This window comes from Populus trichocarpa, chromosome 2, assembly GCF_000002775.5.
Source record: "Populus trichocarpa isolate Nisqually-1 chromosome 2, P.trichocarpa_v4.1, whole genome shotgun sequence".
In the NCBI taxonomy this organism is placed as follows: domain Eukaryota; kingdom Viridiplantae; phylum Streptophyta; class Magnoliopsida; order Malpighiales; family Salicaceae; genus Populus; species Populus trichocarpa.
Genome location: NC_037286.2, coordinates 22,792,642 through 22,807,877, shown reverse-complemented (window position 1 = coordinate 22,807,877; position 15,236 = coordinate 22,792,642). Strand labels below are relative to the sequence as shown.

Below are 15,236 nucleotides of genomic sequence, written 5' to 3'. Positions count from 1 at the left end.
TTTTATATATTTTTAGATATATGATAATAAATTCTAAAAAATAAAAAAATATATTATTTTAATATATTAAAAAAACAGTTTATAACATAATTTCTCCGTGCTAATAATATATTTCTCTAATACAACGGGTGGTCCCTCAAAATCTTTAGCTTCTCCATGGAAATCATTACCCGACACGTGCCAGTCAGGCCACATCGGATATGGAGTCCATTGAACGGGCCATAGCAGGTAGCCCAGCTCACTACATAATTTTTGGTTGCCTGCTAGTTATTATTAATTTAGGGCGACTTAGTTTCTCTTGGTCTTGCAGAGGAAGGAAGTAAGTAAGGAAGGAAGATGGCAGGAGTGGAAGCGAGGGTTTCCCTAGAAGACCTCAAGAAGAAAATGGCTGACTTTGCAAAGGAAAGAGACTGGGACCAGTTTCATAGTCCTAGAAATCTCCTTTTGGCCCTGGTATGTTGCTCCTCTTCCCAACCCTAACTACAATCTAGAAAAAGTATACCATATTGATATACCCTTCTCAAATATCTATGCTTTGTTTTGTTTTGTATCAGGATTTTTCTGTAGTCCCATCAGAGCTTGTAACAAAGTGACAAACCCCATTTCTTTCTACAAAAAATTATGTGTGTCAGGCCTCAGTATGTGTAAAAGCTGCTTAATTTTATGCATTTTCATGTTGTATATTACTATTGATCTTTGGCTTTCAATTCTCTTTTTTGGTCAAGTCTTATGATTTAGCTCCTTTAAAATATTAAATAATTGACTGGAAAATACACACAATCACTGAATCTGATCGCTTGTTGAAGAAAGAAAGGGAGGATAAAAGGTTTACTGACCCTTTCTTCATGTTTCTTCTTGCATTAGACCATTTGTTTTTTGATTTTTTTCCAGAAAGTCTAAAACGCAACTGCTTAATTTCTTTCTTTTATTCATTGATGGTGCTGGACTTTTGTCAGCTGGGTAGTACGTTGCACTCCCTTCCTTGTCTATTTTCTAGTTATGCTCTCTGAATGGTTTCTCGGATCCAAGTCAAGCTAAATAGCTTTTTTATCTGCTTTCTTACTTGCCCATGTTTCTGTTTTGCTGCTTGAGTGGTTTCTTGTATGTGAATTTTGAAAAATTGATGAAGTTGGGCGTCAAAAAGCTAGAACTTCATCAGCTTCCACTGTTTGAAACCGCATGTTTTTTCCATCACACAAGTACGGCAATCACAAGCACCACTTCTGGGCCACATTATGTTTCATAACAAGACCCCACATTGTTTGATTATAACTACAGTTCTTATGTGAAGGCGCAATGATAATAATGGTGGAGGTTTCTCTGTCAGGCTCATGTCTCGTTTCAGTATTTCGGTGTGTGATTGTATTTTGTTGTTGTTTTGTTCGTGTTTCAGGTGGGAGAAGTAGGTGAATTGTCTGAGATATTTCAGTGGAAAGGAGAGGTTCCAAGAGGGCTCCCTGATTGGAAAGGTGAAGAGAAAGAGCACCTTGGAGAGGAGCTATCAGATGTGTTGTTGTATCTTGTTAGGCTCTCTGATGTATGCGGTGTTGATCTTGGTAAAGCTGCCATGAGAAAGCTGGAGATCAATGCCATCAAGTACCCTGTTCAGCTCTGTAAGGGCTCCTCAGAAAAAAAAAGGCCAATCAACGCAGGCAACAATGCTAGTGGTGATGGTGTTACAGGGAGCATTTATAGCAACAGCAGCACAAGTAACAGTAATGGTGTCTGATGTTCTGAGATTATGTCCTCTCTGACTTTCGTAGCAGGCCTCCCGTCTGAGGTTTAGTATACACTAGCTAGTAGCCTAGTGCTGGTCTTTTTCTCTTTTTGTTTGATGGTGTTATGTAGCAGTACATCCTAAATCTAGCATCATTACATATATATATACTGTATTTTCATTAGGGAATAATGTGTTTGTTTTCGTTGAATCTTTTTCTTAAACTCAGATTTACTTGAGAAAATATTAAAATAATTTTTTAAAAAATAATTTTTGGATATTCTTCATGCTTCCTCTTGTCTTTTCTTACAAATGGATTTTTTCTCACAGATGGATTTGGAACGAACTTGATGTTGATGTTGAAGTGGAGTGGAGTGGAGTGAATAGTGTCTCGCTTTGCATTAGTGCAATGGTGGATTGGTGAATTAAATTATCTTAATTTTAATATTTTTCTTAATTATCTTGTTTTATTTACTAATTTAATGACGAGCTTTTATGCATGATTTAAATATTTATAAAAATCAAAGTGGTTGTTTTTAATACAAGCTTTTATTACAGGTTTTTTTTTATCAAAATTAAATACATATCATTATTATATGGCTATTATCCTATAAATAACGGCTTTAATTATATTTCAAACAAATAAACTGTTTTATGTGTTTTTTTTTTCCAAAAAACTAAGAGACTGACAGTCCCTCCCAAATAATAATAATAAAAAAAAAAGCAAGGTCAAGTGCGCTGACCTGGCTTAATATTAAAGTACAGATACTAGGCTTGATCTTTTTCTACTTTTTTATTTTTATTTTTTGGTTTTTTCTTTCACTTCAAAAAATAATTACCAGATTTATTTGTTCTTTAGTTTTGATATGGTTCTTAAATACAACTAAATTTTTATTTGAATTTTAATAATTATTTTATCAATTATTATGTAACTTATATGAAAAGGATAATACTAATAATAAATCCGTTTATGAAAATTCAATTTAATTTTTTTTAATTCTTAAATCTTTTAAATAGATTTAGAATATGATTTTATCACATTTATAATTTTTTTAGTTTTTAATCATACATAAAATATGAATATTTAATTTTTATATTTTTTGTTAACTTGCTTCAATAATAAAGAGAAATAATGATTTCAGTTAAAAATATTGTGTTTTCTAAGATAACTAGGAGATATATTAATAGAAAATTTTATCTTGATGGAAAAAAATAAATCAAAATGATTGTGTTTTCATGTTTAATAACATTACCAAAAATTTTCATGAAGCCTTGATATTTTTTTCATGTTTTAAAATATGGTGGTCCTTTGCAACATAACGCAGACATACAAACTTGTTTATAGAAAATACTAAAAGGTATGGCTATTTTATTGTATCTCGACATTGTTCACCACCTCATATTTTGTTATGGATTAACTCTTCACAAGTCTTTATTTTTTTATTTTAATCCTCAAAATTTTTTCTTTTCATATTTTCATGTTTAATAAAAATGACGAAAAAATTCGTGAAACCTTGACATGTTTTCTTATTTAAAAAAATGATGGTTCTCCACAATGTAGTGCGGGAATATACACTATTTATGAAAAAACACTACAAGGTGTGGTTGTTTTACTCTACATTGACATTGCTCATCACCTCATATTTATTGTGGATTAACCGTTTTTTTTTGTAGTTTTTTTTTTGTGTGATTCAATTTTTTAGGCCAAATTAAAAGATAATTGAATCAAATTTGTTGGCTAAAGACAAGATTAAAAGAACAGATGATCAAAGTGAAAAAAAACATTGAAAATGAGTGATGAGTTCAAAGTTATCACAAAAGGTTTACTTTAGTCCTTGAACTTTACAAATTATACCTATCTGATCCCTTCATATTTTTTGCAATTCAATTTTGGTATAAAAAATTTATTTTTTATTTATTAATCCCTAGTTTAAGATATGAGAGAGAGAGAGAGAGAGACCACTACATTCTAGCAGTAGAAAGAGAAAATCAATATCAACACCAATTCTGCCCACCAAAAAAGTTGATTTTGGTGTCAATGTATTTTATTTTATAAGAGAAGTTCTATTTAGGTTTTTTTCACCTTGAAATTCTCTAAAAAACATATTTAACCTGAGAAGATTTTTTTTATGATTTTTTGTGTTTTTTTTTTTAGTTTTTTAAGGTCATTTATGGAGTTGTCATAACGTTTAGTCTCTTTTCTAGGTGTTTTTGATCAAAAATGGGTTAAAAACAAGTTTTTAGGTTAAAAAATCAAATATTATTTTTCCAGACACCATAGTGGTTAAAATTTAGTGAAAATCAAACAATATGTTATATGTATATTGTTTTTCAAAAGATAGTCATCCACCCAAATTGCACTTTTTTTTAAAAAAAAAAATTTGGGCTTATGCGTGGGCCTGACCTCTTTTTTTTGTAATTTTGCTTCTTGTTTAAAAAAAAACCGTGCTTTTTTATATGTTTTTTAAAATATTTTTTAATTTATATTTAAATTAATACTCCTTCTCTTTATTTTTTTATCATATTTTAAATAGTTGTTTTTTTTAAAAAAAATATCTTGTATGTATTCAATTTTTGAAAAAGATTATTTTAGTTTATCTATAATTTTTTTAATGTTTATATAATTGAACTCTATTTATAAAACATATTTATTTTTTTATAGTATTTATAATAAGCGCAACCATATGAGATATTTTTTTTCATTTGATTTTATTTAATCAATTTTATGCATGTGTCTATTTGATTAAATAAAAAATTAATTTTAATAAACAGAGGTGCTGAATACAACCAAGTAAATAATCAATGTTGCAAAATCAAATATTTTAATCTATCTCCGCCTCTTGACTTTTCCAAGTATATATTTAGTTATTATTAATAACTTTTTATTTATTTATTTATTAACATATATAATTTTTAATTTATTTAATTAAATATGTTCATAAACTTTTCAATTTACTTTAGTTTTTCATGTAAAAAAACATTTCAAAAAAACCTTTATAATTAATATTTTTATTGAAAAAAAAACTTAATTCGTATTAAAATGTGTAACAAATATCTAGTATTTTGTAAACACCTTACTATCACCATTTCCATCTCCACTGCCACCACGGTCACCATCTCCGATGTCTCCATCACCACCACCGACGTTATGATCACTATCCCCAGGAGTCCTCTTATATCCACCTGCTTAATGTTATCGTTACACAACAATGAATTGAATTTTTTTTTTTTAACACAGCTAAGCCATAGTAAATATTATTTTCAGCGATACATAATTGGCTCTACAATTTTTAATCACTTTTTGAACGAATTTATTTATTTATTTTATTTGTATAATCTTATTCAAAAGAAAAAACAGTAGACACCACCACGCAACATTATCTTTCCAATCTCTTTCTAGTATAATGTTAGTAGTATTAATGTAGTTGATAATTTGTTGGTAATTTAATTTTACAAACTGAATACCAACAGGACCTGGTTGTAACAATTTTTCAATTTAAGTCCCTCGCATCCTGTAGAGATGTCTCTTCCAACTCTCCACTCTTGAAAAACGTGTTTGAAAACGCAGTGGAAACAATATTTTTTTAAATTTTAAATTATTTTTATTAAAAATTATTTTTTTATGTTTTCAGATTGTTTTGATTTGTTAATATAAAAAATAATTTTTTAAAAATAAAAACAATATTATTTTAATGCATTTCTAAATAAAAAATATTTTTAAACTACAACCGCTATCACAATTCTAAACAGGTTAAGATAGCAAAACACATATCACAATCCTTTTATTTTATTTTTTATTTTATTTTGGAGGTACATCTTATGTGCTATTTGTGTTTGATCATTGTTATTATGGATTTTAAATAGATTATATAGCTATTTTTCGTATCAATAATGTTATTTATGATTTTTATTTTTTTATATAATTATTTTAAGTTTGACCGTTTCCCTTTTCCCTCTTTTATTAATTTTGTGAATACAAATTCAACACCCCTCTCCCTCTTGTTTTTGTATTTATTTTAGAGTGTAGTAGAAATTATTTTTTAAAAATATTTTTTACTCAGAAATATATTATAATAATATATTTGTTTAAAAAATAATTTTATTATAAGTATATTAAAATAATTTAAAATTATAAAAATTGATTTTAAATAAAAAAATCGATTTTTTTTTTATAAACACCATTCAAATTGACAAATTCTCATATTTCTTTTCTATTTATATACACAAGGGCCCTCGGCCCGAAAAGAACAAAAGGAAGTATCTACAATTCTACATAATCTCGGGAGGTGATCCCGATACCAAAAAAAAAAAAAAAAACCTCAAATTTGTAAAAGCAGCCTGGGAGGATGAGTGAGGTGCAACGTGCCAAAATATCTCTCTCTCTCTCTCTCTCTCTCTCTCTATATATATATATATATATATATATATATAAATATTCTGAATTGTTATAGTAAAATTATATTTTTGCTTTTCAATAAAAAATCATTAGAAGGAATATAGTTTTTCATGTTATATTGATTATTATTAAATTAATTTAGGCATATTTGTCTTTTTAACTTTTTTAGCACAATAAAATAATTTAATTATCTTTAAAAATAATATATTTTTAACTAGCGTCCAGGGTTTTTTTTAGTATTATTAATTTTTCAAAGCACAATGATATGACTCAGTTACCCTTAAAAGTAAAATTGCCTTAACTAACATTCTTAAGTTTTTTTTATTTTTTTTATCATGATTTATTTGTTATTATCAAGTTGACTTAGAAGTAATTTAGTATTTTAATAAATATAAAATATCATTATAAGAAAGTGATTGAAGTGTGCAATGACGCGTGGGTTGTGCCCACACTATTCGGGCGACACGTGAGGGGGCATTCGGTAGCCAAGCAGTAGCTTTCACGGTGATATTCGGATCTTCTCGATGACCCCTCCATCCCTAGACATCATGTGTGGCCAACGAATCTCCAGATTGATGCCACCAAACTTTTTTTTTTTCTCCCCCCTTGATTTCCACAGTTGTCCCTTCTTTTGATTGTTATTTATCTTATTTGAGATAATTTTAAAATTAATCTTTTCTTTTGATTTCATCCTCTAGTTTTTTTTATTAGGTTTTATCTTTATTCCTTTTATTGCTATTTTTTTTACCTTGATAAATTTTTTAAATTTATATATTTTTTATTTTATCCTTCAACATTAAATTGGTTGGGAATTGAGCTTCTTAATTGAGCCCAAGTTTAGGATTTTACGGGTTGCGAATTTGGAAGATTAACCAAGGTTTATGAGATTCTTTCACATTTGCTTGATTTTTTTTTCTTTTCTTTTTTCAAGTTTATATTTTTTATAATTTCATCATTCAACATCTATTTAATTAGAGATTAGACTCCATTATTTTTTTATTCACTTTCTATAGGATTTCACTGATTTTGAAAATGACCTAGGTTATCTCGGGCTTTTTATTTTTTGTTCTTTGTTAAATTTAGCTTTTTTTAAAAAAAATTTGAATTAAATTAAACTAATTGATTAAATATAAACATAAGATGCTCACCTCATGATATTTTGTTTGGTTTGCTTTCCGAGTTGTTGCACCAACAACACGAGCAGTCTCTTTTAATATCGTTAAGCAACATTTCAAAATGGTGTGACAACCATCTTAGTGATATCTTTCTGGTGGTGGGGCGGTGTTCACGACGAAGCGACAATGAGTCTCTAACGTGTTTTTATTTCTTCTTCTCTCTAATATAATATTGTTTGCTTATTTTTTATAGTTAATTATTGCCATTTTTTATTGTTTGTTTTATTTATTATCAATATCTTTTTTTAATTATATTATTAAATTAATCGAGTTTATTAAACCATTTAAATCAATGATCCGAGTCAATATCCTTTTTTCATGTTAGGAAAAATTTAGGAAAAACCACCTATCGAGTATTAGCCAGAGAATCAACTGCATATTGATTGGCTTCATTGCAACAGTTGGATATCTGGACTTCCCAATGGCCTCTCTATTAGCTCTGCTTAATTAAGCATCTTTCGTTGGATGGAAGTGGTGAGTAGATCATTAACCACTTAGCAATTAACTTCTAGGATCACCAGTGTGCTGCCATTGTTCCAAGCCAATTCTGGCTCTGTTTTAGCAGCAGCCCATAATTGGGCTCGCATGTCTCTTTTCTTAATAAACCAGAGTACCAGACTGCCTTAAAACGTTTTACGACCCTTATGAGCTGAATGAGCCCATAGTCTCAGCTTGCCGAGTCTTGATTTTTTTTATGCTATTAAACTCGATCCATGTTTAACTGGAATGGAATTTCTCACTTCCACTTCCGGCCCCCTCTTGTTCTTTCAATGGACGTTTCATCTATATATCGTTCTAAAGAAACCCTCCCTCTCTTTCTTGAACCCTTTTCTTTTGCGATCAAGAAAAAACACCAAAAATGAAGAGAGATCATCAAGAAATCACTGGTGGTATTGGGATTTCTACTGGCAAAAAAGCTGAATCTTCTTCTTCATCAATGGCAACTGAGAAAGGAAAATTATGGGTTGAAGACGATCAAGATGAAGGTGGCTTGGATGAATTGCTTGCTGTTTTGGGTTACAAGATTTTAAGTCTTCAGATATGGCTGCGAGCAGCTCGTGAGGGAGCCTATAATTTCAGCTTCCTTCGGCCAGAGTTATTAACCTTATTTTATTGTTCAACATATTCATAATCCCCACGTGGGTGCCTGAGCTTGGCTAGAGTCGATGCGAGTTGAGAATCAAAGCTCGTTCATGGCTTTGCTGCTCCCCTCTTCCCTTTCTCTCTTTAATTATGGATAACTAAGATTAGTTATTAATTGATAATTACCATGCGCAAGCTCATCATAGAGCTGGCCATCTCTAGTCAAGGACATATCACTTGGGGGAGGGCAAGAGGCAGATCATCACCCTTGTCAATCTGCCAAAAGTGAAAGGTCTTACCATAAGTCTTGCAGACTTTCTCAAGATCCTGCCTCTGTATATAGGACCAGGAACCCCAGGCATGAACAGAACCCCACTTTTCACCTCGTATTCATAGGTGTGCCAAAGCGTCCACGTCTGACAGTGCTAAGAACAGATGTTCGGAGATGATGTACTCCACCCCAATAAGCCGAGCATCCGGTTCAGGGCTGTTATATATCAGACATTGGCGCATTTCCTCGTTCTGGTGGCCACAAAAATGACGCGCCTCTACTTGCCGAGTCATGTCATGTGCATAAAAGTGAAACCTACAAGAACATACAAACTCCATTGCATCAACGGAGATAATGAAAAATAGTCGTGCCATGTATAAAGAACCTATGATTTATGATCAGAAAATTGCAACTTGCCAAAGAACTTGTGCACATGTAGAGAGAGAGAGAGAGAGATATTAGGAGGCTTACGCGCTAGAGGTGTTGGTGGATCTTGTTAACAGGACCAAAGCCTTGAATGGCAGCCGCCACTGTCTCAAGGAGAGCCGTGCCAGTCGTCGTTGGCTCGCCAGGAACTTCTGGATGAGCTGACACTTTCTACTTTCCTGTTTTTTCTAGATTGGACGCGGGCGCGCATTCTTAGCCCAACATGAGATTAGGTATGAATATACCCCTACCCAACTTAAAGTTAGACACGAGCATGTAATAATCCAACCTAAAAAAAGATATAATCACATTTTGAATTATAACATTCATAAAATGAACTTTCAATGGCGGAGTTTTAAGGAAAGCATGACCCATCACTATGATATATGCTAGAGTCCAAGTATAGGCTTCGCTCTCTGCATGCAGTGCGACTCATGGCGGCATATATGGCTGAAGTGGCTTTGTGAAGGTTGCAACGTGGATACAAACGTGGCGGTTCCCAGGAATTGAAATCGCGAATATAGGGATAGTAACAGGGAGGATTGGACCATATCCGCTCCATGTATCTATAATTATTGCCCATATTTCACACGTATTAATTGATTTAAATTAGATGGGAGGTTTTTCATTTATTACATACTTGTTATCTTGATTTTTTTTTATATTTTCTAAAAAATTCTCTCTTTATTTTTTTTATAATACCTCACAAAATTATATTAAGAAATTTCACTAATTTAATAATTTTATTTGAATTTCATTTAAAATATTAAGACAATATATAATTAAGAAAACATAGAACTACATCTAATGGTATTACTAGCTTCGGTGCTCACGCTTTATTGCAGGGTTAAACTAAATTTTTGACACAAAAAAATAATATTTAAGTTCTACAAGCATATTTTTTTTTAAAAAAATAAGTAACTTGGGTCATAGACAGACTAAGTGGAATAAGCTGGTTAATCATACAAAAAAAAAAACAATAATAAATAAATCAAATTTAAAAAGAAAAATGATTAGAAAAACATGGGAAAAAAAATATTTTTTCAAAATGGGATGAGCGATGTATCTCAATTCACAACCTATTAAATACAAAAGAACAAAATGAGGGAAAAAAAACATGAAAAAACTTGTCATGGTCAACCCGAGTTAGCATGATAGATTCATAACCCCGGTAATCAGGGTCGAGCCAACCCCAAATATCCCTCCAAACCCACGGCTCAGATCATGAGATTGAAATAACCTGATAAAAAATAAAAAGAATTATAAAGTTTTTTTTTAAAAAAACTCATGTTAACTTTTTAAACTCGAAGCATCCTATATATATATAAAAAAAATAATTTTCAATTAATCAAATATTGAAGGATGAAATTGAAAAAAAATCAATTAAAAAGAACATGATTAAAAGAAATTTTATATTTGATTGAAGGGTAAAATTATAAAGAAAAATCAATTTAGCAAAAGGACAAAAAAACCAAAAGAATGAGGATTGAAATTGACATAAAAAATCAAAATAAATTTTTGATTGAATGGTGAAATTAAAAAGAATAATAAATCTTACGGGGAGAAAAAAATTAGAAATCAAAACAATAAGAATCAAATTAAAAAACATAATATCATCAATTTAGATTAAATGATGAAATTAAAAATCTAAAAACATTTACAAAAAAACAAAGAAAAAAAATTAAAAATCAAATGAATAAGGGTGAAATTGAAAAAAAAATATACATATAGCAAATTGGGATGGAATGATAAAATTAAAAATAAATAAAATTTCTATAAAAAAATAAAAATTAAAAATTAAAAATTAAAAATTAAAAAAATAATAATTAAAGTTGAAACACTAACTACTAAAAAACATCAATAAATAAGTGTTTTTGTATAATTGAAAAAGATTTATTTGTCCATAATCTTCTAGTGAAATACTTTGAATCAAATTTATTCTACATATTTATGCGGCGGGTCGAATCAAATATACCAGTATAATAATTGATACTTTGAATCAAACTCAGCGTAATCTGTGCTAAAATCCACAGCAATAAATGGGTGTTTTTGATAGAATTGGAAGAGACCGGGAAATACCCTCAGGTTTATAATCTTCGAGTTCTTTATTGTCAGAAATCGCCTTCCCAAAGCTAGAAGCAATGGTTGTAGATGAGTGACCAATCTCTCATCATACCAAAGCACTGTGCAGTTAAATTGTAGAGCTTGAAAATCAATTTGAAAGCATGGAGCTGTTATGATCCTGAGCAGGCACCTCAACATGATGCATGGAAATATCTGATCTGGGGAAAAAATAGACTTGTAAATTGAAGAAAGGACTTGAATATACCCTTGAATAATCCTTCCCACCATAGATATCCCCAGCAACTGTGTCTACAGCTCTGTTACTTCCCCGATGACGCAGCTCCAGCAACTCATCAAAACTGAGAAAGGAAATGCAGTAGTATCCAGTACTGAACATGAAACAACGTAAAAGGGAGTCCAGAATTGTTTGCAGATAATCAATTTGGTAATGACTAATCCATCTTGTTTCGATGAACAGTGAGCAGTATTATGGAGCTACGTGTTTTTCCAAGGCTGATTAGCTACACTGTTTTGAAGATCTCCACGATGGTTTATGGGTTTTTTTTTCGCTTCCTCAAAACCTCTATGAACTCTGAAGACCTCACCTCTTCTACAGATTTCAGCTAAGGTCTGCTCGCATTAGCAACATGGCTGTCATACTATGTTATTTAACAACCATTGTTGCTACTTTTGCACATCAGATTTCATAAACCAAGACTATTAAGTTCCAAATGGATTGGGCAAAAATTGAAAAAACATTTTGTTTAAATTTTTTTTTGGATCATTTTAATGTGCTGATGTCAAAAATAATTTTTTAAAAATATATTATTTTGATGTATTTCTGAGTGAAAAACACTTTGAAAAGTAACCACTATCATACTCTCAAATACCCCTTAAAATGATTCACTACATGCTATTTGGGAGTGTAGTAAAAATTGCATTTCAAAATACTTTTCATTCATATGTGCATCAAAATAATATATATATATATATATATAAACCAGTACATCAAAACGATTCAAAAATACTAAAGATAAAATAAATTTTAAGAAAAAAACTTTTTTCAAATTTTATACAAACAAGGTTTTGACTGTAATGTCAAACACGCTTATGCAAACCGTTGAGAAGCACGAGCATGTATCTAGCAACAAATATACTAAAAGGCATGGGAGATTCACTGTAGCTCCTCTCATATTTTCTTGTTCATCACTACAGTATGATGATCATTTTGTCATTCCCATAAAAAAAAAAAGTCTTTGGATTATGGGTATTTTAGTATTTTCACATGATTCATAAGTCATTATTGATTTGTTTGGGGTAGTTTTGTCCATTCAATATTTTCATAAACAATAAAATAATCAAAATACCCCCAGAAGTAAAAAAAAAAAAAGAGGTGTCGGGTAAGGGTATTTAGCCATTTTTATACACAAATAAAATTACACATGTACCCTTTAATGCAAGATATTTAATTCATTGTTGTCAAGGGTGTTCTGGTCCTTTAGCCTCGGTTTTTTTTGTTAACTGTAAGTTTGGTTGAGGGTAGTTATGTAATTTACTATTAAAATAATATTTTCTTATTAAAAAAAATGTTGGCACGTGCATCGGTTTTTGGTTGTAAAAAATAGTTGTTCGTCGTCTCATACTATTCTTCTCCATCTCCTCTTCCATTATAATTAGCACTTGTGCTCTAAATCTGATTGGTATATCACCAACGACCCTTTTTTCTTCTTCTTTCATTTCCCTCTTACCCACGTAAATACACTATGGTTCTCATTATTTCAAATTCAGACCTTTGAGTCTGGATTGATGTTTTTTTTAATTATTTTTTTTATTGAAGTTTTGTTTATTTTTAATTTAACTATTGGTTTTTAATTTGTATATATAAGGTATTTTAATTCGGTCCTTTTACTTTTAATTTCTTAATAATTTGTATATGGCTTGCAATTTTATCCTTCAAATCAAGTTTAAGATTTTTTTTTCAATGATAATAGTGATTTCAATTTTGTCCATTTTGTTTTGATTTTTTATTGTTTTCCTTGGTTTTTTTTTTATTAAAGTTTTTATAGATTTAATTTAATTTTTCAAATCAAGTTCATGGTTTTTATTTTTTCAATAATAATGATAATGATAGTAGTAACAATAATAATTGTAATAATAATCTTTGTAATATTAATAATAATAATGATGCTAATAATAATAATATTTTTAATGTTAGTTATAGTTATATTATTATTATTATTATTATTATTATAAAAATAGTGATGAAAATAATAATATTATTGATGATGATGGTGATAACAACAACATTAATTAAATTAGTAATGATAATAATGATGATGATGATAGTAATAATATTATTAATAATAGTTGTGAAAATAATAGTAGTAATGATGATAATTGTGGTAGTAATATAAAAAAGATGAAAAAAAATGATGATGATAATAAAAATATTAATAATAATTATTGTGATAATAGTGATAATGATAATAGTAATAGCTGCATCAACAACAACAATATTATTATTATTATTATTATTATTGTTATTATTATTATTATGGTGTTGGTTGTTAAAATAATATTAATATAATAGTTATAAGTCATTTTAATCCCTATATTATTTAATTGTTTAATTTTTTTGAATTGCCTTTTTAATCTTGACAGTATGAAAGGGCGTCCCTTGGCTAGCCATTGATTTTATCTTACCAGCATGACTCGTGTTATATATATATATATATATATAGACAGAGAGGTAAATCATGGGACTGCTCTCTGTGTGTTGATGGTTCTCCAATTTATAAAAAAATTCCGAGGGATTAATCTTTTATTAGAATATCTAGGCTTTCTTAAAAAAAAAGATTGTTTGTCTTGACCATTCAACCACTGATCAGCTATATCTTGAATTTTGTTTTTTTTAAATTATTTTTAAATGCTTTAATATTAAAAATAATTTTTTAAAAATAAAACAAAAATAAATTTTTAATATTTTTTTTTAAAATACTTTAAAAAACAACACTCAACAATCCAATTATTAACCCACTAATTTTCAATCACAGTTCCACCGTGCATTGCTCTATCAATGGTAATTGACGTGTACTTTCAAAATAAATAATCATAAATGGTTATAGGTATCCGATTTAAAAAGAAAGGCAAGTCCAAGAAGATAGTTTTTTAATGGAGTCACGTATATTCATAGTAGGGGTAAGTAAAAAACTGATTAAACTGAGAAAATTAAAAAAAAAAAACTAAAAAAACTGAATTGTGAAAAAAACCGATTAAACCTATTAGAATTTTTAAAAAACCGATCAGTTCGGTTTTATAAGCCTGAAACCGAAAAAATCAAACCGAAAAAAACCGAGCCAAACCGGAAAAAAACCAAGCCAAACCGGTTTGAACTTGTTTTTTTAAATAACAGAATCGAACCGAAACCAGTCGGTTTGAACCGGTTTGGTTATTTTTTTTAAAAACCGGTTTGATTATTTTTTTTGATAAAAACCGAACCAAACTGAAAATAATCACCTCTAAAGAATAGTTAATTTATGTTCAGATTAGTAAATTAACTTTGTTTCAAGATTTTTTCAGCTAGACTAATCTGGACTGATAAAGTGTAATTTAGTTATTTCTATTGATTTTAATTTAAAACCAAACCCAAATCAAATTTTAAATTAGAAGTTGAGTTATTAAATTGAGTGATCTTGGTCTTGAATTGACAACGTTTAATAATCAGGTTTAGAGGATGTTTGAGAGTGTTGTAATGGTTATAGTTAAAGTATATTTTATTCAAAAATATATTAAAATATTATATTTTATTTTTAAAATATTATATTCAACATTACTGGATAAAAATAATCTAAAAATATAAAAATTAATAATTTAAAACAAAATTTTCAAACAGTACCTTGGTAAAACTGATTCAGAGTCCAAGTTCCATGAAATAAACTATGAATAGAAATGGTCCAAATGGATTATTTTCAATTCAACAGGCTTGACAGGTGACAGTGACCTCCCGTACGTTGACTAGTAGGGAGGAGGAAAAAAAAAAAAAAAGGGTAAAATTGCACTCCGAAGGTATTAGGCAGCAGTTGTTCTTTCATCGCCACATGGAGT

The 15,236-nt window shown here is 29.4% G+C and overlaps 1 protein-coding gene and 1 pseudogene across 2 annotated transcripts; one reads left to right on the top strand and one right to left on the bottom strand.

The window, feature by feature from the left end:
- The first annotated feature begins 257 nt into the window (after positions 1 to 257).
- LOC7488587 (uncharacterized) lies at positions 258 to 2,262 on the top strand. 2 transcript variants are annotated; one of them, XR_002980304.2, is made up of 3 exons: positions 258 to 453; positions 1,394 to 1,780; positions 2,048 to 2,262. XR_002980304.2 is itself a non-coding variant. In XM_002302969.3 (2 exons), the coding sequence occupies exons 1-2, from the start codon at positions 337 to 339 to the stop codon at positions 1,727 to 1,729; spliced, it is 453 nt and encodes a 150-aa protein (XP_002303005.1). In that variant the 5' UTR covers positions 259 to 336; the 3' UTR covers positions 1,730 to 1,909. The 2 variants fall into 2 exon arrangements, 1 of the variants encoding a protein (XP_002303005.1); XM_002302969.3 differs by lacking the exon at positions 2,048 to 2,262 and having other exon boundaries at positions 259 to 453; positions 1,394 to 1,909.
- Positions 2,263 to 4,772: 2,510 nt separating this feature from the next.
- On the bottom strand, positions 4,773 to 11,593 carry LOC7462438 (oil body-associated protein 1A-like; annotated as a pseudogene).
- Between the last annotated feature and the right edge of the window lie 3,643 nt (positions 11,594 to 15,236).

Excerpts from the sequence above, each read along its gene's own strand:
- LOC7488587 (XM_002302969.3), top strand. The coding sequence starts at position 337 with ATGGCAGGAGTGGAAGCGAGGGTTTCCCTAGAAGACCTCAAGAAGAAA. Across the intron at positions 454-1,393 it reads GAAATCTCCTTTTGGCCCTG|GTGGGAGAAGTAGGTGAATT; the intron begins GTATGTTGCTCC and ends TTCGTGTTTCAG.